Source organism: Echeneis naucrates, chromosome 8 (assembly GCF_900963305.1).
Source record: "Echeneis naucrates chromosome 8, fEcheNa1.1, whole genome shotgun sequence".
Taxonomy (NCBI): Eukaryota; Metazoa; Chordata; class Actinopteri; order Carangiformes; family Echeneidae; genus Echeneis; species Echeneis naucrates.
In genome coordinates, this window is record NC_042518.1 from 14,344,500 (window position 1) to 14,365,318 (window position 20,819).

The following is a 20,819-nucleotide window of genomic DNA, read 5'->3' on the forward strand; positions in this document are numbered from 1 at the left end:
ATACGGAAATGTAATCGCATCAAGTTTTATGACATTTCAAAACAAGAAAACAACAACAGCCAAATGTTTTTTCTGTCCTTAGTCATTGTGACTTAATTTTTCTATTTTTCCCTTGTATAAACAGTTTTAAATTATAAAATTGGCTTTGATGACCAATGAATCAATTTAAAATAAATAATAATACAAACAGAAACCAGATTACCACTCACCCTGTTTTGTTTTAGTCCCTCTTGTTTGTTGGGTATTTTTTATTGTTGCATCCAAATGTTCTCTAGTCAAATTCACCACTACTGACATAAGAGGTGTCCTTGTACCCAACTCCCTCTCTCTGTGTCTCTCCCCCTCCCCCCTGCCGTGTTAATCTCCACAATATCCCTCACTGCCAACAACTTAGTGTCCTACGACACTGCAGAAAAACAAATAAATAAAATGTTTAAGAGCCAGTTCATTGAATTCTGTGACTCAACTGTGACTTTAAATCGTCTCTATCAAAACAATGGAGGATGCTTTATTATATTCTTGTACAACTTGTATAATAATGTTTTTCTGATCGGTCAAATTAGATTTAGCAATTGAATTCAACACAAAAGAATTTGCCAATGTTTCAGCGGCTTTACATTTCGATACTTTAGTATAAGTCATTGTAAGATTTTTTTTCCATGGTGTAAAAATTCTGGTTCCCTTTTTCTCCTTGTATCACCTAAAAAAATTGTGAGGGAGATATATTGATTTATTATCATATTTAAATACAAAAAGGGCTGAACTCAGACAGGTAGGTAGGTAGGAAAGTAACTTTATTGTTCGTTTTTATGTATTGCCAGTCCTTAAGAAATGCATGTTGAAAAAATGGATATTCCACTGGCTCTTAGAATCTTAAAATACTGAACTAAACACAATACTAATGTGTGAAAACTATCCTAAAAATCCCAACACACTAGTAATTATAAGTCACATTAATATTTCAATAATCGCACAGCAGGGAAGCTCAGCAGAGAGTCTAATGGCTTGCAGGATGAAGCTATAGCAGAATCTGCTTGTTCTGCACCACATGCTGTAAAACCTTTTGCCAGAGGGCAGAAGGGAAAACTGACCACAATCTGGGTGAGTGGGGTCTCCAATGATGCTATGGGCTGGGGTCAGACAGCGTTCGTGTGCGGTACCAATGGTGTTTTCCACCATAATCACCACTCTTTTTACAGCTGGTTAAAACAGCTGCATTCAGATTCAAGAAATGAGCCGGCTGGTATATTAAAAAAGACCTTTTCTGAATTGCAGGACAGTGCTATCTCTGCTTTGAGCTGCTAGTTTAGAATTGATGATTGTTTATATCACAGCTTTTACAGACACGTTAATTATTTCTGTGAATAAGTTCATTTCGCTACTTTCGGCAATCAACCTCCAGAGCTGCTTGAGTTGGAGAATAAATTATAACAGATCTTTGATTCGATTTCCCCCTGAGAAATTGGACTTTGGCTGCACATTCCGAGACACAATTGACCATCTGTACGTGCCTGTGAATGCACAAAGATGCAAACAGTCACTCACTTTGTCACTCAGACATTACACTTGCAAAACATTTTAATCCAGTTCTTCCCAGTGGCCAGGAGCCTACTGGTGGGCTGCAAGGGTATTGCAAGTGGGCCTCCAAATCATTTGCAATACACTTTGATGTGAAGATGTCCATCCACCCACCCATCTTCGACAGCTTTTCCTTTTCCGGGTCGTGGGGCTGCTGGAGCCAATCCCAGCCAATGTTCCGGGCGAGGGGCGGGGTCACCAGTCCATCACAGGGCCAACACAAAGACACACTGAGACGAACAGCTGTGGTGGCCCATTCACACCTACGGTTAATATAGAGTCACCAGTTAAATAAGATGTCTTTGGGCAGTGGGAGGAAACTCACGCAGGCCCAGGCAGAACATGCAAACTCCACACAGAAAGGCCCCAGGCCGGGAACCGAACCTGAAACCTTCTCATTACGAGGTGACTACGCCGTCATGCTGCCCATGTGAAGATGTAATCATAATTACATACTTTGGCGGTGTTTTAATTTAATTTTGAAAAAAATTTAAAATGCTGAAAATATTTTCCTTCATTCATCTTTGTAATCAGCCATTTATAGGAACTTTGTTGTATCAGTGTGATTTGGCATTAAAAGATTACATCCATCCATACTAAGTATTTGGCAATGTGAGACAGTCAGTTGTACTGACTGTACTGCAGGAACACAGGGAGTGCATCCACACTCGTATGCTAAGGAGTCAGTTTACATCCAGAGCTGATCTCCAGGAGATATACACTATGTAAAGTCTGAAATAAGCAGAACAGACTGTTGGGCCTAAAGAGATTAACATATTCTAGCCAACTAGATGGACTATGGAGGCTTTAACATTTCAGCAAAACAGGTTTTCCTCCAGGACCCTTGCGGTCATGGACAACCCAGTTAAAAAAAAAAAAAAATTAAATTAATAGCATTTTAGTTGAGTTACAGCTGCTTTTAATATCTGAGCAACTCAACTGCCAATACAGTGTTTCTCTAATATAACATTAACATATCTATTTCAGATGCTGGTAGTCGTGGACACAATAGATGCAGAGAGACAGGAAAACTCCAGCACAAAATGTTTATTCAGTGAGATCAGAAAGTCACCATTTTTGTTAAATGTCAGAGGCACTCATAGGCAAAGAACAAAGCCATAACCTGAACAGTCATCTTTCCATGACAAAAACCCACAACATTGGACACTTTGTCAGCATTTCAGATTAGAGATTAAGAATAAGTCAGCTGGAACTGAAAGGCAAGTGAATTTTAAGATTTGCACTGGAGGCTCAATTCTCAACTTGTACATTTAGCTCTTGCTGCCCAGGCTATGCTTATCAAACAGGTACTCTGCCATCTTGTTGTTGTGAGCATCCATACGGGTCAGGTTGGTAATGTAGTCACCCAGCTTCTTGATGGCCTCCACCTGCTCATTCAGGTAGTGGGACTCCAGGAAGTCACACAGCTGAGGATGGGATGAAAACAGTTGCAGTTTGGTTATAAAATTCATTTAAAAAAAAAAAAAAAAAAATGCACTTAAGTGGACAGCTTTGCATTATCTCAGCAATTACTGTCTCAAATAAGTAGACTAGAACTTACATGAGGGTCTGTGTGCTCTGAGGCCAGCTTGTGCAGGTCCAGCAGAGCTTGGTTGACACTCTTCTCCAGCTGCAGAGCACACTGCATGGCCTCCAGCCCGCTGCCCCACTCATCACGCTCTGGTTTCTACAGAAATAAATAAAATAAGTAAACCAGCACAGACCAGCAGTCTCTACATTGTCACCACTGTTATCCATTAAAGAGGATTTGTTTGCTTTATGAAGATTACTGGTGAAATCTTTTAACTCAGACTAGATTTAGCCTTTGAGGTTTTTAAATATAAAAGTGTATTATACAATTAGACTGCCACAATACTTAAACTGAGGTTTATCAGTACATTAGCTCGCTAATAAATTAGGTTAAGTCAAGTATTTTGAGAGACATTGAGATGTGTCAAGCAGCAGGGAAGAGTCAAATATACTGCCTCTTCTCAAGACACTCCTGATGTGGCAAAACATCTCATAACAGTCCTGACTCTCCAGTCCATTCGAACCTTGATGTCCTGCAGGAAAATGCGTCCGCCTCTCTTGTTCTGGAAGGACAGCAGCTTCTCAGCATGCTCCCTCTCTTCATCACTGTTCTCCTTGAAGAAATGGGAGAACCCCGGGAGGGCCACATCGTCACGGGAGAAGTAATAGGCCTGTGACAGGACAGAAGGGGAGGAAGTCAGGACAAACGCTGTTATTAGAAGACACCACCCATCATTATTTGTCTAAAAAACACCGTGACAAATAGCAGTTATGCAGCCGAGCAGTGATCAGACACATGAGTCATGACTTCAGTGCAGCTGGTGTAGACTCAGACAGGCCACCTCGTCGGGTGGAGCCAAAACATACAAAGACATTACTATCCACCGGCCGATCAGTGAGAAACCCAGAGGACAGCCAGACTCAGGACCCAAATCAAACCTGCACCATTAGATACAACTAAGACTTTGAATCCTTAAGGTAACTTAAGTGCGTCAGTTAGCTAACGTACCCAGTAAATACGCTTTCATAGCACAGCCACATAACGCTTTACATTAATGCATACAACTGTCGTCGGCATTTCACGGTTATTTTCCCTCACCATGGAAGTGTAGGTGTAGGAGGCAAACAGCTCCATGTTGACCATCCGGTTGATGGCGGCCTCACAGTCGCGGTGGTAGTTCTGACGTACTTGGGAGTCCATCTTGGCTGGCGTTTTCTGCTGCTGTTTTTCTTAGCAAAAGTGTACAAAAATAGAGCTTTACGTCGACTTCTTCGTTGGCGTTGGAGTAGGAAAAAAATGCTGTTGTAGTTTAGACGAGCTATGGCAGATCGGCTGAGATGCGGGGACGAAAAAGAAGAAGTTCCGTTCAATCACTGTTGAAGCAAGAACCCCTCAATGTTTCCTCCCTGATGTGAAATGGCAGACCAGCCGCTCCGTGTATTTATACCCCGGGCAGACCTCGTGACCGATGGGGCGTCACTCTGTTAGCACGTGAGCTATGAGCTAAGGGATAAAGTTAAAAAAAAAAAAGCTAAAGTATGACGTTGCATTTTCTTCTCTTTCATGGAAACACGAAGTTAATGTTTGACATCTTTATCCTGACCTGACTGAAGAGGCCGAAGAGATCACTGATTTAGGTTGAAAGTAATTTAAATGTCAAACTAAAGGTGAGTTAGAAAAAAAACTCAGAATCCAAAAGCAAATTCACCTATAAAGCCGAATATAAAGACAAAACAAAAACATTTCCCGTCCCTTACTGAGTCTAAAACAATATAAGTACATTTCGTATCAAATACAAAGATAATAAGCAATAATTATAAATAAGTATCATTGGGTAGACCTGGATGTTGGTGATTTCACTTGGATGTGCTCTGTTATTATTATTATTTTAAAGTTTCTGTGGACTTTTTGAAAATTGTAGTTTTCTGTAACTTATTTTTTATTGTCCGACAATCATTATGTATTAAACAATCAACTGAATTAGAAATATTTGGGGCCATAAAAGCACACACAGCCAGCATAAAGCAAACTTGTTTTACTTCATAAATATACAGCTTGATATCTAAAAACTGCTGATAAGGTGTTTTCAAGGTAGTCATTGCATTACTCAATACCACAGCACAGTTTTACAAAACACTTCGATTGAAAAGTCTGTCGAAGCTGAAAGGCTTTTTATATAGAGTCATGCTGAAACAATGTGGGGACCTAGAAATCATTGTGTCTATATCCTATTTGTTCATAATTTACCTTCTTCAGGGACAATAAGATCACCCTGTCTAACATTTAAAGGAAAAGGGATTCACCATAATACAAGGCAGAGAGAAACATTAAAAAAATGTCCTCTTTTTGTAAATAAGAATTTAAATAAGAAAATTAATTGAGCCGAATATGTCTGTTTTTAGATGAATGCAGGTAGATAGTTGCAATAAATCCAGTAATTGTGTCAGCTCAGATAGACAGGCTGGTTAGAAAATCAATAGATGAACAAAACCAAACATAATGTGTTATAAAAATTTATGTATTCACAGCTTTAAAGTGAAAAAGGGAAACGGGATGTATTCAGTTGCTCATCACCTATTGTTACTAAGGTTCCCACAAATAACAACACAAATGGCACAGTTACACTTACACAACTGTATTTTATACAACATAAACTTAAAGTTGTCTACCTGCTCCTTCAAACAAACCTAACCCATCTAGTTTTACCAAGAGGTTAAAGTTCTCAATGACATTGGGGTTGAGCGTTGAACTTATATATTCACCTTTGTCCTCATTAGACCACAATAAACAGACACAGCACTGTGAGCCAGTAGTTTTCCACGTGTATAGCTATTTGTCTGAAGTCATTAAACCATATGGATTCTAAGAACCATTGCAGGTGTGTTAAGTAAAATAAATGGCAAGAAATACAAAGTAGAACCATTGGACCACACATCTCATCTGTTGAGCAGCTGGCAGTGAAATAAAACTGCACAACAACAATCATTTAAATTCTCTTGCTTAGATCAAATTGGGGAGTGCTATTTCTCTCCATTAGAATATATAATGCCAAAACTGTAGGAATAGTGTTTACAAAGGCTGCTTACATCTAGATACTGACCGACCATTTCTGCATAATCAGCTCTCCCTCAGTTACATCTCAGTTGGAGAGAGGCCTTCTGGGTGGGGAGAATAGAAGTGAGGTTTAAGCTTTAACATTTCATTCACACACACATACACACAAACTTGTGCGTCAACACTAAGAAAAAGTCCACTGTTAAAATAAACAGTGAAACTGGTTAGCTCTTTTAAGATAAAATGCTGTCAAACACTGACAGTGAACATTATGTCACGCACATCTTGAATTTCACATTTATTGCTCTGAAGATCCAGTGTATTACATTCCTTTAAAACAAGCTGATGAGGTCTATATTGGAATAGCTCTGTGTCATTGTTGATAGAAGTGACAGTGGCACCTCCAAACTACTACAGGCTCATATTAAAGTTGTCGACCTCATGAAAATATTTCTATTATCAGAAAACAGAAATATTTTAGTTTATAAATAAACTAAATGCAGAGCTACAAACCGGACATATAGGATATATGGTTAACTCACTCGTTTCTTTGCTTCTTGTTCTTTTATTGTATTTTTCCTAAACCCTGGAACAGTAGACCTGAGTTTGGCTCAGTGAAATAAGCACCAGTTATTACACCACATTGTGTTCATATCACACTGCAACAAATGAATCAGCAGTTTAAACACCACCTACTTTTATTTTTTGCTATGTCATGCAACACGTTAGTCAGCACTCTGAAGTTTCGCTGTGGATTGTGCTGTGTCTGTCTTGTGGTTCAGGCCCCTCCCCTTCCTTTACAGTGATCTTGTGACTGAAGAACTGTCTGACTGGAAATTCATGTCAGTGCTGGAAAGGGCCGGTTTGGAAAGGAGGAAAAAACTGTGAAAAAAGAGGAACCGTTGGATGTTAGCAATGCACGATCCAGTGTAGTGTTTGTGTAACAAGAAAAAGAAGGAACCAGTTTGATTCAAATATAAAGAAGGTGCATTAATGTTTATATAATTCTCATTTTCAACTCTGTGAAAACTGCACATTTGAGACACAAAGGACTGAAGCATCTCTGGCTATAAACTGTATCCTGTTTGCAGTAGGATTGTAGCATATTTCCTTCTTCTCTCCTGCATTAATGAACTTTCCCCTAGTTTTACTTGTTGGAAGTATGAAATCCTTAGGAGAAATTACTTATCCATTATGATGTCTCCTCTCCAGCCGCTTTGCCGTCTGGTGGAGGGTTGATGATTTTCAGTGATAAGGGAATTTGCCAAGTCATAGTGTTTTATAGCTGGTTATGATGCGCTTTGAGGTATGAAAGTTAATGTTAAATTGAGTTGAATTGTTGGAAGCCAGTAAGTCAGTGCATTTGATCCTTCCTATTAGTTGTAATGTGTAATTCTTTGACACCTGTAATCTGGTTTATAGGTCTATTTAGGGTTAACAGTCTACATGGAAGCATGTTAACAATGACAATGCTGTTGAAGCTGGCAGGATATTCCAACTTTACTTCCCATTGTTGACTCTGACACTAGGTAAACTCTGACTGGACTTTCTCAGAGGATCATTGGTGTCATACTCCATCTTAAATTCCATCTTATTTTTACAGTTTAGGAAGAGAAGCATCAGAATTGCTACTGAGTAACTCCTCATTATTTCTTTCTTATTATTATGAGTTCCTCCATAACAGAAGTTGTAGGTTTCCAGCCAAGGATTTTAACCATGATAATCAAGCTACATATACATCAATAATCACATCCACTTAATTTCCCAATGCATTGGCCATAACCAGGACTTATAAGTGTATATTATACATCACCTTGCTTTAAACATTTAAGCACTTGACTGATGAAACCTCCACAATACACTTATATATAATACAAATATTAAGCACAAAGCTGTAGCAGCGATTAAATGTCATTTATGCTGGTTGTTAATTTTAGTTCATTGTCATGCTCTTGTATAGTGTATGCTAAATGAAGTTTTGGTTAAAAAGCATTTCATGGTCATGAGGAGAGCTGCTTGTTTGTGATGCAATGAAAAACCATTTTATTTAATACATTTACCATTTTATGCTTTCATAGGGAAGTCAGGATCCACCTCAGGCCAGCAGAACGCCTTCAGGTTCTCCACAACCAGAGAGAAAAGATAAGTCATGTGTATGAACATATCCTGTAACTCTACGAGTTAAGATTAACATTGAAATAAAAAAAAATAAGTTAAATAAGTTAAATCCATCTATCTAGACTTTTGGAATGAATTTAGGGTTACTTAAACATTGCACCTAAAGACCAACCATCTGTGGACGTATGATAAACACATGGTGTATATCAAGAATTCTGAGTGCAGCAATATTTATCCAATCATCTGGGAAATCTGAACTTATGTATGAAACGTTAAAAAATAACCAATAATTATTTGGGTATTTCACTTTGGACCAAAATGGTGGGCAAAATCATTTTGTTAAAAGCATGGCAATAAATAATGACAAGAAAATGCATACATTTATAAAATTATGTTTTAATTATAGCATTTGGAAAGTGAGGACCACAGCAGCATTCAGTTTAATACTTTTATATGGTTATGGTTTTATTGTACAGTAATAAAAGATGTCCCAACAGTAGATGACAACATTTGTACTGAGTTCAGATGGGACCAATTGATCTAAGATCTGTAAGGCATTTGAGGTTTCAGGTCACTGTAATGATACTTGTATAAAACCAAGTATAGATGTAACCACTAAGAGAAAAGAACAGCAGAACAGCTTAAGGTAGAGGTAATAAAGACATCAGGTCCTCAGGTAAAGCAACCCAATAGTGAAGTGGCCCTGCTAGCAGGTATTATCTGTGTAGCCAGTGTCATCTTTCATGGTCATCTGCTGTATAAAAAAAAAACCCAAGAAATGCGATACTATACATTTAACTTAAATATAATTTTATTGGAAACAGTGCAACTATGTCTGCTGCTGCTGGTCTACAAGATATCACATGGACTTCTTCCTGGTTTTGGGCGTCTTGCCTGTCCTTGTAGCAATGAAGGAAAGTGTAATAAACACAGCCCTTGTACATGTTTACTTCTACCCATTTTGTTTAACCATATTAACAACAAAATATCATGCATGTAGCCAACATCCACATCTAGCATAAGTGCTCATGAAGATACGGCCCCTAGTAGATCTTTGTGATGTAGAGCACTCATCATATATTTAACGGCTTTCAAACTCTGCTCACTCACTCATCCATCAGCAAAATACAGCCCTGTTGGCTGAACTGTGGACCTGTATCTGTCCCTGGATGCACATAAAGACAGAGCCATTATATGAAGGAATTTACTTTAGTTTGACAGATTACTGTTCAGGGGAAACATTCACAAAACATCTTGGGAAATGAGAAAAGTAAGAGGTTTTTGGTCTAAGTCTGCAAAAACTTTTATCTCTACAAATAACAAGTAGAGGTCAGCAGTTTGTGAACATTTAAAAGTATATTTTGATGGTGAGCATGACCTGAGCCTTTGCAACTAAAATTAACAGACTGCAGAGTATTTTTTTTGTTTTCGTTAAGTGCCATTTAGGAGGTAAGGGGTTTTAGGGGAACTTTCTTCTTTTTACAAGGCAGTCCAACATTTATTTCAAGTTAATTCCTCTTAACAAATTAAAAATTAAAATTAAACTTAACAAGAAAACACTTTATATGACCACATGATCCTCTATGAACACTTCATGTGACTACAGGATTTGAAAACTGTTAACTACTGAAAGCAGCATTGCATAAAAGGATGTTTCTGCTGTTGGCTGTAAACTTTAACATGTCGGGGTATCATAGCAGTGACTGTGTCACTTCCATGGACAAGCCTATTATGAACTAACTGCATTAGTTTGTGAATTAAGACCCATTTGGCATGACATGCATGTAGCCACCAAGTGGTTATATAAACTAAGCCAAAGGCACTGGGACTTTCTACCAGGTATATTTGGTATTTGCTTATATTTTTTATTATTTTATACATATTTGCTTCATTTCCTGGTTAAATTTGACAAAGCTGCTTATTACAGTTTTCAGTCAGGTGACACGATCAACAGATGAATTGAGAGATTTGCTTTCAACCTCTGCCTGAAATCAAGGAACTATTATTTCAGAAATGATTAATCTGCCACAGAGAGTTTGAATGTCCAGCTGCAGCATCTACAAAGGGTAGTTAGCAAAGTTACTGTTGGTTAGGTACTGAGAGTATTTGTTGTGTGGTTACTTTTGAGTTCATGAATGTCTTAAGAATTTTATGGCCACGGTATTTAATCCTTTTTACTCTACATGCTACAGGTCACAGTAAAACTCTGCAGATGTGTGTGACTCTTCCTTCTCAGTCTTTCCATCTTCATCTTTGTGCCTTCTTATGCGGTGGGAATCCATACACTCTTCCATTGGACAGCGTTTCTCCACATTTCTTCAAGAAGTGAGGGATGAGACTGGGTCCAGTTCATGCCACCATTTTCCTTCTGGCAGAAAAGGCGCAGGGTTTTCAGGGGGCTGGTGCAGGTATGCTGGAGGTACTGACAGCCCTACAACAGGAAGTCAGACATGAAATGAGGTGAGGTGGATTATGACTGTTTATTTCAGAGTTGGGATTTAATCTCATCCTGCATTGGGGAAGGCAGGTCTCTTTAGGGGGAGCTGTGCCTCCCCACAATAATTGAACACAGTTGTAAGTGTTGTTGTTGTTCCGTCCTCACCTCAGCGCTGCCCCAGTACCAGATGGCCTTAATGACACTGTGATTGGCCAGAGCGACTGTAAGCTGGTCTCTTCTTCCTGAAATTACATTAACCAAACCTACTGGCAGGTCTGATGACTGAAGCACCTGAGGAGGATGAGGAGGAGAAGGAAGAGTAAGTAGTCAGTGTTTACAAAGGCACTACCAGCTGAACTTAGCTGATGTTTTCAAAGAGCAAAGCTATTTTGAAGACAACATACTTAAAATGTATTCTTGAGCTACTTAATGTTCTTCAACAGTGCAACTTAAATAATTTTTTTTCCCACACAAACGGGCAAACACACACAACTGCATGTCATCATATTCACTGAAAGAGCACACACAAAGCCAAAGGTCATTCTATTATCCCCGAGCTCAGTGTAGCTGTGATTTTTCTTATGTAAGCAGTAGGTGATATGTGTTTACAATGTTCTTACAGATGTACAGACATTACAACAGAAAAAGAAGCAACAATTAGTCTGTTGACCTGGGTGTTGTGTTTATGTCAATGCTGATGAATACCTTTGTCTACAGCAGAGTCATTTGACCCAGGTCTGAATGCCAATTGTTGTCTTTTCAATTGCTGACAAAAGCCAGATGTTGGCAGGTATTACTGGGTTACCAGTGAAAAAAGGATCTTAGCAAAAAAATGGCCTCTAAGATCAAACTATATACTGAAAATTTAAGTGTCACAAAATGATGTCTGGATTAAAAAAAAAAACAACAACTTAACAATCATACCATTCCTTTTTCACAATTAACAGAATTTGTGGTCAAACATGATAAATTTGGATCTGTTGATTCAATTAAATCACTCATTCACTCATTCACACTTCTTGCCTGGATGAATGCCAAGACTGGTAGTGGATTTTTCTGACTGGGAACCATGACGACGGCATTGCCAGTGGCAATGGCTGCCCCAAGAAGTGTTACCATGGAGAGGAGGGGGTTCTTGTCTGGGAGGACGAGCCCCACAACTCCCAGGGCTTCAGGGATGGAGAGAGCAGTGCCAGATTGTGGCATCGGCTGAAGGAGAGAGATTTATTCAGGATAAAACTGATCCAAGTTCCGAAATGAATGAGTTTCTGTTTCATTTGTTTCTACACATATATGCTATATCACATCAACAGCATTACCAAAGTTTCTCCTTGGATTTTGTCACAGTAAGCTGCCCAGTCACTGAGCCTTGCAGCGCTGAGGTCCACCTCCTTCTCAGCATCATCCATTGACAAACCAAGCTGACTGGTGATTGACATAGCTATGTCCCGCCTCTTTGCTTCCAGGCCCTTGGCCAGAAAGTAGAGGGACTGAGCACGTGCAGTTGGACTTTTTTTCATCCATCTTGATGTAAAAAGAAATATAAATATAAATAAATCTTGGTGCCAAACATCTGTATGTCTTTATTTCGTTGCATTTCATGGGAATACACATAACAAAATAAAATAAATAAAATAAAATAAATAAAAATAAAATCACAGTGAACAGAAACTGTACTTTATTGCTTTCAAGAAGAGCTGCTTATTTCTGGACTTTAGAGCATCCGACTTTGTTGATTTACTGTGAATGACTCAGCAAATGTGCCTTTTTTTTTTAGCAACCAAAGTGAAGTTGGACTCTGACTGGTGACAAACACATGCAGGCTTCTGGGTTGCGAAATACACTTCTTACATTATTGTCCTCGTGAAAGTCTGAATAAATACCTTTTGTGGAGGCCACATTTAACCTCACAGTTTTATGACAAGTTTCAGCTTGTTTTTAGCCACATTTTAACTTGAACCTGGATTCAGCTGCACAACAAAACTAATGGTATCTACAGGTAAATCTTCAAAAGGGATTAAACTGTAGTTAAGCCTGATTTTCTTTTATTTTTTGTTGTTTCAATGACCTGCATGTATAATTTGATCTGTAGTGAACCTCCAGAAAAGATAACCCTGTAGTTGAGGAAAAGAATTGTGATGAAATAAAAAAAAATAAGTGTTCACTGTTAGCCCTGAGATGAGTCACATATAGGTCACATTATCTTCGATCTGAATTTAAGCTTTTTTCCAGGTTCTCGGTCTCTTTCCCCTCTACTCAGCATGAAGGACCATCTAACTCACTCTCTCTTTTCCTCATTGCTCTAGTTGATATTACAGGTCTTTGGTCAATTGAATCAGTGTATTCACTGAGTAATGATGAGCATGTATCAATGTGTAAAATAAACATATAAACTTCTACTCATCTTATGAAATGACTGACCAACCCTTGTCTACAGGTTAGTAGTGCTAACTTATTGCTGTGGTTGATGTGAAGAATCCTACCTGTGAATTATGTTTTGTTTTTTTATGTGTGCATGTGTGTGTGTGTGTGTGAGTGTGACCTAGAGAGGTTCTCACCCAGGCTGGACTTTGATAGCTGCCTCCACAGCATTACGGACGTCTTTACGGCCTCCATCTGGACAGTAAGCCAACACACTCCCACCTCCTGGTGCCTGCACAGCCACACTGCAGCCTGAGTCAGACTTACACGCCTTCCCACCGACAAACTGCAGGTAGGTCTTCGGAGCGCTGAGGGGAGAGAGGGGAGGAAGAGATTGGACCCCCCAAAAAAGTCGTTTGTGTTATATTAAATACAAGTTACTACATAAACATAATGTGTTTATGCTACAAGTTTTGACAAACATACCTGGCAGCATCTGTATTATCAGGAATAAGAACTGGGGATGCTGCTATTCCAAACTTTGTATAGTCCATAGAGACAGGGGAGGAACGAGGAAGAGGAGGAGAAGAAGTACAAGACGAGCGCAGAAACTGGTAAAGACCCTGTGCAAAAACAGAGATGTGATCAGCATACAGTATAACACAGAAGTGAGTGCAGTTCTTTCTGTTAAGTTTTGATCCCTGCAACAGCTGAAAACTTTAAAAGAAACTTTTAAAAGAAATGGTTTTCAAACAATTGATTCAGGCTAACAATTGATTAAGGCTAACGCTAAGTAAGTTGGGCAGCTCATAGATTTTGGTGCACAACTAACATTTATGCTCATGTGAAGTTCATCACTTTATAAAAAGGACCATATAAGAAACAAGTGAGTTTCAACATTTCAGTCAGTTTTTGGGGTTTCTCCTTTCAGTGTGCGAGATAAGGGGAACCCACCGCCTGTCCTCCGTCAGTGCAAGTGCCACTATCTTTGTGGCCAGAGATGGGAAGACCAGGGTCAGTCACTGAGTGTGAATTTACCCAGACTGAGCCAACTGACAGACTGTGGAGAGAGGAAGAGGAGGAAAACATCAGCGGGAACAAAAGACCCTGAAGAAAGAAAACAGACTTAACAAAATACATGTCCACAAGTCAAAAAGAAATAAATGATTTGAAAGAAGACAAATACATCAAAAACAAAAAAAGACACAAAATAATGAAGTCAGATAAGACAGAAAAAAAAAATAGAAGGCAGAAGAGTGTGAACCTCTTAGCTGTCTCCAGAGCCAGGGTGAGATCTTCAGTCCAGATGGAAGCTGCCAGACCATGAGGACTGTGGTTTCCTGTGGAGAACAAAGGCCGTTACTGTGGTCCAGGGTGGCATTCCTATACTAAGTGTAATATTGATCTGAAATTTGTAATAAAAAACAAGCCTTCACAAAAACATATAGAGAAAATGCAAAGTGGGGTCGACCACAAGCTCATTTATTTGATATTTACATCATATGGACCCCATCACTGTTTAACTTAATTTCATAAAAACTGAGCATGACCTTCTAGTTTTGCAAAGAAACGCACTCGTTGAAGACAAAAGTCAAATTGTCTGCAGATTTTATGTATATTAAACCATGTTAACTCATATCTGATTCCACAGATTGTATCGTCCTTACCCAGAGTCACAGCCTCTGTGTTGCTTCTGAAAGTCATGACAGGCAACAACGGCCCAGGAGCAGGACTAACCACAAATGGAGAGGAGGGGGCGCCACCACAGAGAACTGTGGGAGGGTATGACGCACCTGAAGGGGGGGCAGCGCAGGACTGTAACAGCTGAAAACAGAGACATTTTCCCCATCAATATCACATAAAGAAAGAAATAACTGAAAAAACAAACAAATAACAACATAAAAAAAACTATCAATGCTGAAGGGCTTTAAACCTTCATTCTACTTAATGTCCATCAGGGGACGACTCCACTGGTTGAAAGAGTAAGTCAGATTGCATTTCAATCTTTCATTCATTCATCTTCACCAGCTTATCCATTTCCATGTCGCAGGGTTGCTGGAGCCAATGCCAGCTCACTCTGGGTGAGGGCGGGGTCACCCTGGACAGGTAGCAGTCTATCACAGGGCCACACAGAGACAGACAGAGACCAACAACCAGCCAATTTAGAGTGACCAATTAACCCAAACATGTCGTCTTTGGACGGTGGGAGGAAACCCACACAGGTACGGGGAGAACATGCAAACTCCACACAGAAAGGCCCCAGGCCGGGAACAGAACCTGCAACCTTCTTACTGTGGGGCAACAGCTTCCGATTTCATAAAACCAGCATGGTGTCAGACAAACTACAAATTGGAGGCTTCAAAGCAGCAATAAACTCACTTCAGCGCCCTGCTGCTGAGCCTCTTGTACTGCAGTATCCACCAGGATCCTATCTTCATCACTGGCCAGGTTGACGCACTTCTTCCCAGCTATACGCTGCTTAAGACGGGGGATGACGAGTTTAAACACACTCTCTTGCACATACAACACCCAGTGGACCTGAAGAGGAGATAGGAGGAGAGGACTGATCCAGAAAATGATAACAGATGTTCGGACGTGATGACACAAGGTAAATGATTATATGAATTACCTCTTTCTTCTTTTTGAAAGCTGCCTCCAGCACTCCGTCCACTGCGCTGTCAATGTCAGCTGACTCAAAAATGATGAAGGGACATGTGGCACCAATGCAGGAGATGGAAACAGGAATGCCTATCCCTGCAGTGGCCTTATGCAACATTATACCATCCTAAAAGACAGGAGAAACTTTGGGTTAATGTTTCATCAAATTAGCATTACAAACATAGCATGTCCATAGGTTCTGCACTCTCCTGCCAGCAATACACACCTGCTTATTGCCACTGTAGGTCATGTAGCTGATGCTTGAATTCTGAGCGACTTTGACAGCAAGTGACATGTCACTTCCTGTTAAGATATTAAGAGCCCCAGCTGGAAGTCCTGCACCCATAAAAAGCTGCGCCAACAGGAGTGCGGGAGGAGCGGTGCTCCGACCTGGGACAATGATGACAGAGTTGCCTGGAAGAAGACACAAATCAATTATTCAACACTCACTTAAATAATTAAAATGAACAAACAACAATATGGATTTATTTTTTAAGTGCAATATGATTTGAGTACTTTGTTTTATTCTTATCTAATATCTTTTCCCATTTGTTGGCATGAATGTGTTGAGTGGTGATAATTTTTACTGTATTCTAATGTTTGACATACTGGATATAAAATAAAAATAAAAAAAAACAAAAAACATGAGTATTTGTTTCCTACCCATGGCCAGTGCTGGTACTGCTTTGAGCATCAGGGAATAGAAAGAGCAGTCATCAGAGGCAACCACTACCACAACACCTGAAGGAAACACAATAAAAACAAACACAATTAGAAATCAGAATCAGAGTCAGAAATAGTTTTGCAGGCATTGCCAGGTATGTGTAAACACACCGGTGTTTCTATCTTGGACAAAGGAAAGACAAAAAATATAAAAGGAAATATATATATACACATTGAAATGAGAATTATTAGGAATATTTGTTGCAAGATATGGTGCAAATGTGCAAATGTTAATGAGGTTGACAGTTGGCGTCGATAAAATGCAAACCAGAATTACATCTCCATCAACATTTCAAATTACAGGAAACATCTTCACAACCTCCTCTCACTGACTTTCACCTTTCAACAATGACCAAATGTGTGTGTGTGTGTGTGCGCGCTGAACATTGCTCTGAAATGACCTTTGACTTTTTGGTTATGAAATGCCATCACTTTATTTTCACCTTGAAGAGATCTGAGTTCTATTTTCAATATACAAATACACGTGAATATGGTTTCACTTGCATTAATGTGTATGGTATTTGCCTGCTTTTGACCTTTATTTTGGAAGCAAAGGTACAGGAAGCAAATCAGACGTTGTTCGGCAGCTGGTTGCCTTGTTTTCAAAGCAACTGCAAAAGGTCTGTCATCATTAAGTTTTACACCAGCCTTGGATGCCAATGATAAGCTCTGTGATGTAAGAAGGAAGGCAAAGACTGGGCTGATGTGCTCACACTCTTTTGAGCCGGTCTACATTCCTGCGGCTGCAGAATGTCCTAAAAACCAGAAATTATGATGGTCCAGTTCAGCTGTGACTCATCCTGAATGTTGTTTGTGCCATAATTAGTGTATTAACTTCAATTTAGTGCAAAACATGTTTTTGTGAGGCCACAGTAACCTTTTGCCATGAGAATCTTATTTGTTCTTCCCTAAATCCAAGTTTGAGTCCAGGTTCCCTCAAGGTATTACGAGACATCAAGCTCACAACAATGGGGCAGACAACATGACCACATAAAGTCTCTGCACCGGCAGGAGACGAGACTGGAGGCATAAAAATGTATTCTATTCATATGTGTCCGCATGTGAACAAGCATGTCAATGCCTGTCGCCTCACCCAGTGGTGTCCAGTTGGTGATGAGAGAGTCCCTGAGCTGAGCCCAGCTGCTGTAGTACTGCAGCAGTCTAACCAAGCTGGCAGGTGAGCAGGACGCCTCACACAGATCACACAGCTCTGAGACACACTTACTGTGCTGCCCGAGAAGGCTCACCAACCTGTGAGGACACACAAAGTACATATATTGTGAGCGTCAAGCAGACTGGTGGTTAACTGACTAACAACATTGGTTTGATCTTTTAATCTGTATGGCAGAAGAGTCAGTGCTGAGTTTGTCCAACCTGAGCAGCACTTTAGCCCTGGCATAGCAGCTCATCCCACTCCATGCCTTATAGCCACTGACAGCTGAGGAGGCACACTGTGAGACATCGTCATCTGCAGCGCACACAGTGCTGCAAACATTCCCACCTGCATAGCAGAGGAGTCAACAGGACACGTGGTCAGTTTTATCATTAAAATCAAGGCTTCAACTATTTAAGCCTTTATGATTCTTTTCAAGCATGTTCACAAACAGGCTGGACAGGTGACTTGTTATTTAAAGTTTTTTGGAACATTGTGCATTTAACATGTTTGAATTCACCCCTATTTAACATGCCATAAGAATGTTTAGAGCTTTAACAAAGCCACTAAATTACCTTTAGAATCAGCAATGGAGCAAGTCTGTCTGTCTGCTGGACAGACAAATTTTCCATCGATGAACAGACCCAGAGAACAAGAATGATGTTCCAGCCAGGCCTGATGGACGTCACATTAACAGACATTATTTAAGATGAAGAGAGAATCAAAACCACATCTAGCTTTTTCTATTGTATTCAGATAATCTGGTGACAGGTAGAAACTCTAAAGTGCAGGAAGTGAACCCATTTAGGACCTGCTCAAGTCAAACTGGTCATCATGGTATGTTGGGTGAAGGAAGCAGATTTTTTTTGTTGACCACATTAACAAACAAGGCATCACATCAATTTGTGTTACATTTATCATTTGCATAACAGTTATCTTTGTTACATTGGATCAAAATGTAAGAAATATAGTGCTAAAAGAGTGAGGAGTGAGAGCTGAATCTGCATTGCTCAAGGACACTTAATACTAGAGACAGACACCATAAACTCATTAGGAAAACATTTACTGAGCTAATAAATCAATTGAGAAGTAGATTCATTTTCACATACAGGTCAGTGCAATCTGACTTCTTTTTAAAAACCCTAGCTTTAAGGCTTGTCAGCACTGGCCTCAGTTTTCAGACCCAGAACCGTAATAAGTATGGCATCAAGCTCATTAAGAATTAATTTAATAATTACGTTGGTATTAATCTTGCTGAGGTGCCAATTTTGTGGCTATGGGATGAACGATGAAAAAACATACAAAAAAATTATTGAAAAAAAAAAATCATTCAGACGTGCATATATTCATCAGGAAGTGGACACCTCTGCTGGACAATCACTGATAAAAGACAGACAGGGCAGGCAGAGAGTGTCAACGATTTACAGACAGAAGACCAAAGTACAGAGGTGAACCAAGGAGCTCATACCCAAAGACAACCGCTGCGCTGCAGTCGAACATGGCTGTGATTTTCTCACTGAATGAGTCGTACTTAGAGGTGGTCAATTATTTTAAAGTCACTTTATAATTCTTTTCAAACAGTCACTTTTCATTACAACATTGACTTGCTTTGCTGAGGTGAGTCTCCAGCGGTTTAGCATTTCTTTTCCACTAAGTGGAGAAATAGCCCGGATGACATCACCTGTATTGCGCTTCAGAAGACATGATCCACCTGTCACAGCTCATCCTCAGGCCAGGGAATGCCTCCATAGGATGATATACATTGTTTGTTAAACCTAGTGAGTCTTCAGTTTAAAATAAAATTGTAAAGAGCCACTGAGCTAAAGGCTAACAGCATTTGAACAGGCCTTTCATACTTAACTACACTCATGTTGAAAGGTATTTCTGATATTTTGTCCCCTGGCTCCACCTAAGTAACCTTGTATACAAGGTCGGTCTATTCCATTTCTGCTGTTCTAGACAATAATCAATTTAACTTCTTAAAAATTAGAGATTGACTTAAACATGTGATTCTCCTTCTGGGACAAACAACCAGCAGTTGTGTAGCAGACTGGAAATGAAAGTAGTCTAGTCAGACCACAAGGAGGGTCACAGTCTGGCAGTCTGGTCCGCTGTCTTCATATTAATATTATAATATTATCTTCTAGTGGACAACACAAAAAGATGTGAGGACACATTTCTCTTTGGAGACAAAATAAATTTGAACTGACTGCATAGACAGTGTCTTTCCACAATCATCTGTCTTTTTAACTGTATGTTCTCTGATATTTTGTCAATGAGTTAATGAGTTCGTGCTTATTGAAAGCTACAGGTGAAATTCACCATAAAATAGATGGCATATTCATAACATTACAAGCTATTTTTTCATTTGATGAATCAGTCGTAACAGGAAGACAGTGGGGACAGGGAAACATCAGAAAGTGAATAACTGAATAACTACCAGGACACGCAAAATGACCGTACTGGGAAACGACAACACTTTCACAATTTCCAAAACAACATGGACCAGCAAACAGCAAAGGAACCAGCAAGTCTGCTCCTTCCGGAAGTCTTGATACTAATGCACTGATTTGACCCTGAGGAGCAAATGAAACTAACGTTAGGTTCAGTTCCTTTTAGTGCAAACATGTGTCCTAACATCTGTCTGGGCCTGGCCGCTGACATTTCATAACTAACCTCTGCACAGTCCACGTCACGTGTTTGGCTCGCGCTCTACAGCCAGCTAACAGTAAATGAAGTTCACATGGTCTAACGTGTACACGGCAATTCTTGCAAGCTAGCGGGGAAAAGTTGGTGATGTTTAGTTTAGCACCCCCCCCACAGCTGCAGCCTCTGCGCCCCTGTCGGACGGAGGGTTGGTAACTTTACCTGTGCAGTGGCGGTGCTGGAAGCTGCTGCAGGTCCGCTCTCCATGCTCAGAAATATATCGAAGACTGCCTTGTCGGTGCTACCAGCCATAATAGATGCAAACCTAAAGAGCAGGAAATTCCCCCGACAGCTATATATTCCTTTCTGTGGGTCGATCAGGAAGAGAAACTTTGGTTTTGGAGCCTCAGCGGTACTGACAAATGAATAGTGCAAGCAGCAGGCGAGAAGAAGCCGACCAAGGTGCCCAAGTCAAAGGCAACGTGCCTCCCTCCTGAGGATCTTTGAGACTTGCGCGATAACACACGAACCTTAAGCTACACGGAGCGGGAGGGTTCACC

General features: G+C 39.9%; 2 protein-coding genes across 2 annotated transcripts; both read right to left on the minus strand.

Annotated features, from left to right (window-relative positions):
* Positions 1-2,610: 2,610 nt before the first annotated feature.
* LOC115047141 (ferritin, liver middle subunit) lies at positions 2,611-4,534 on the minus strand. The gene is made up of 4 exons (XM_029507885.1): positions 4,208-4,534; positions 3,633-3,779; positions 3,140-3,265; positions 2,611-3,005 (listed from the first exon to the last, which is right to left on the minus strand). The coding sequence occupies exons 1-4, from the start codon at positions 4,307-4,309 to the stop codon at positions 2,850-2,852; spliced, it is 531 nt and encodes a 176-aa protein (XP_029363745.1). The 5' UTR covers positions 4,310-4,534; the 3' UTR covers positions 2,611-2,849.
* A 4,136-nt stretch (positions 4,535-8,670) lies between these two features.
* Positions 8,671-20,759, minus strand: aldh16a1 (aldehyde dehydrogenase 16 family, member A1). The gene is made up of 17 exons (XM_029509447.1): positions 20,482-20,759; positions 18,189-18,288; positions 17,835-17,961; positions 17,554-17,711; positions 16,401-16,478; positions 15,964-16,151; positions 15,709-15,864; positions 15,459-15,617; positions 14,747-14,903; positions 14,344-14,419; positions 14,034-14,139; positions 13,566-13,702; positions 13,277-13,447; positions 12,038-12,242; positions 11,742-11,927; positions 10,884-11,009; positions 8,671-10,712 (listed from the first exon to the last, which is right to left on the minus strand). The coding sequence occupies exons 1-17, from the start codon at positions 20,569-20,571 to the stop codon at positions 10,545-10,547; spliced, it is 2,388 nt and encodes a 795-aa protein (XP_029365307.1). The 5' UTR covers positions 20,572-20,759; the 3' UTR covers positions 8,671-10,544.
* Between the last annotated feature and the right edge of the window lie 60 nt (positions 20,760-20,819).

Bases quoted from the DNA above. Each gene is read 5' to 3' on its own strand.
- LOC115047141 (XM_029507885.1), bottom strand. From the start codon at position 4,309: ATGGACTCCCAAGTACGTCAGAACTACCACCGCGACTGTGAGGCCGCC. The intron at 3,780-4,207 runs GTGAGGGAAAAT...GTCCTGTCACAG, and splicing joins CCTACACCTACACTTCCATG to GCCTATTACTTCTCCCGTGA. The intron at 3,006-3,139 runs GTAAGTTCTAGT...TCCCATCCTCAG, and splicing joins CAGAGCACACAGACCCTCAT to CTGTGTGACTTCCTGGAGTC.
- aldh16a1 (XM_029509447.1), bottom strand. From the start codon at position 20,571: ATGGCTGGTAGCACCGACAAGGCAGTCTTCGATATATTTCTGAGCATG. The intron at 15,618-15,708 runs GTAATTCATATA...TCTCCTCTTCAG, and splicing joins CTTTCAAAAAGAAGAAAGAG to GTCCACTGGGTGTTGTATGT. The intron at 13,448-13,565 runs GTATGTTTGTCA...CTCTCCCCTCAG, and splicing joins GATAATACAGATGCTGCCAG to CGCTCCGAAGACCTACCTGC.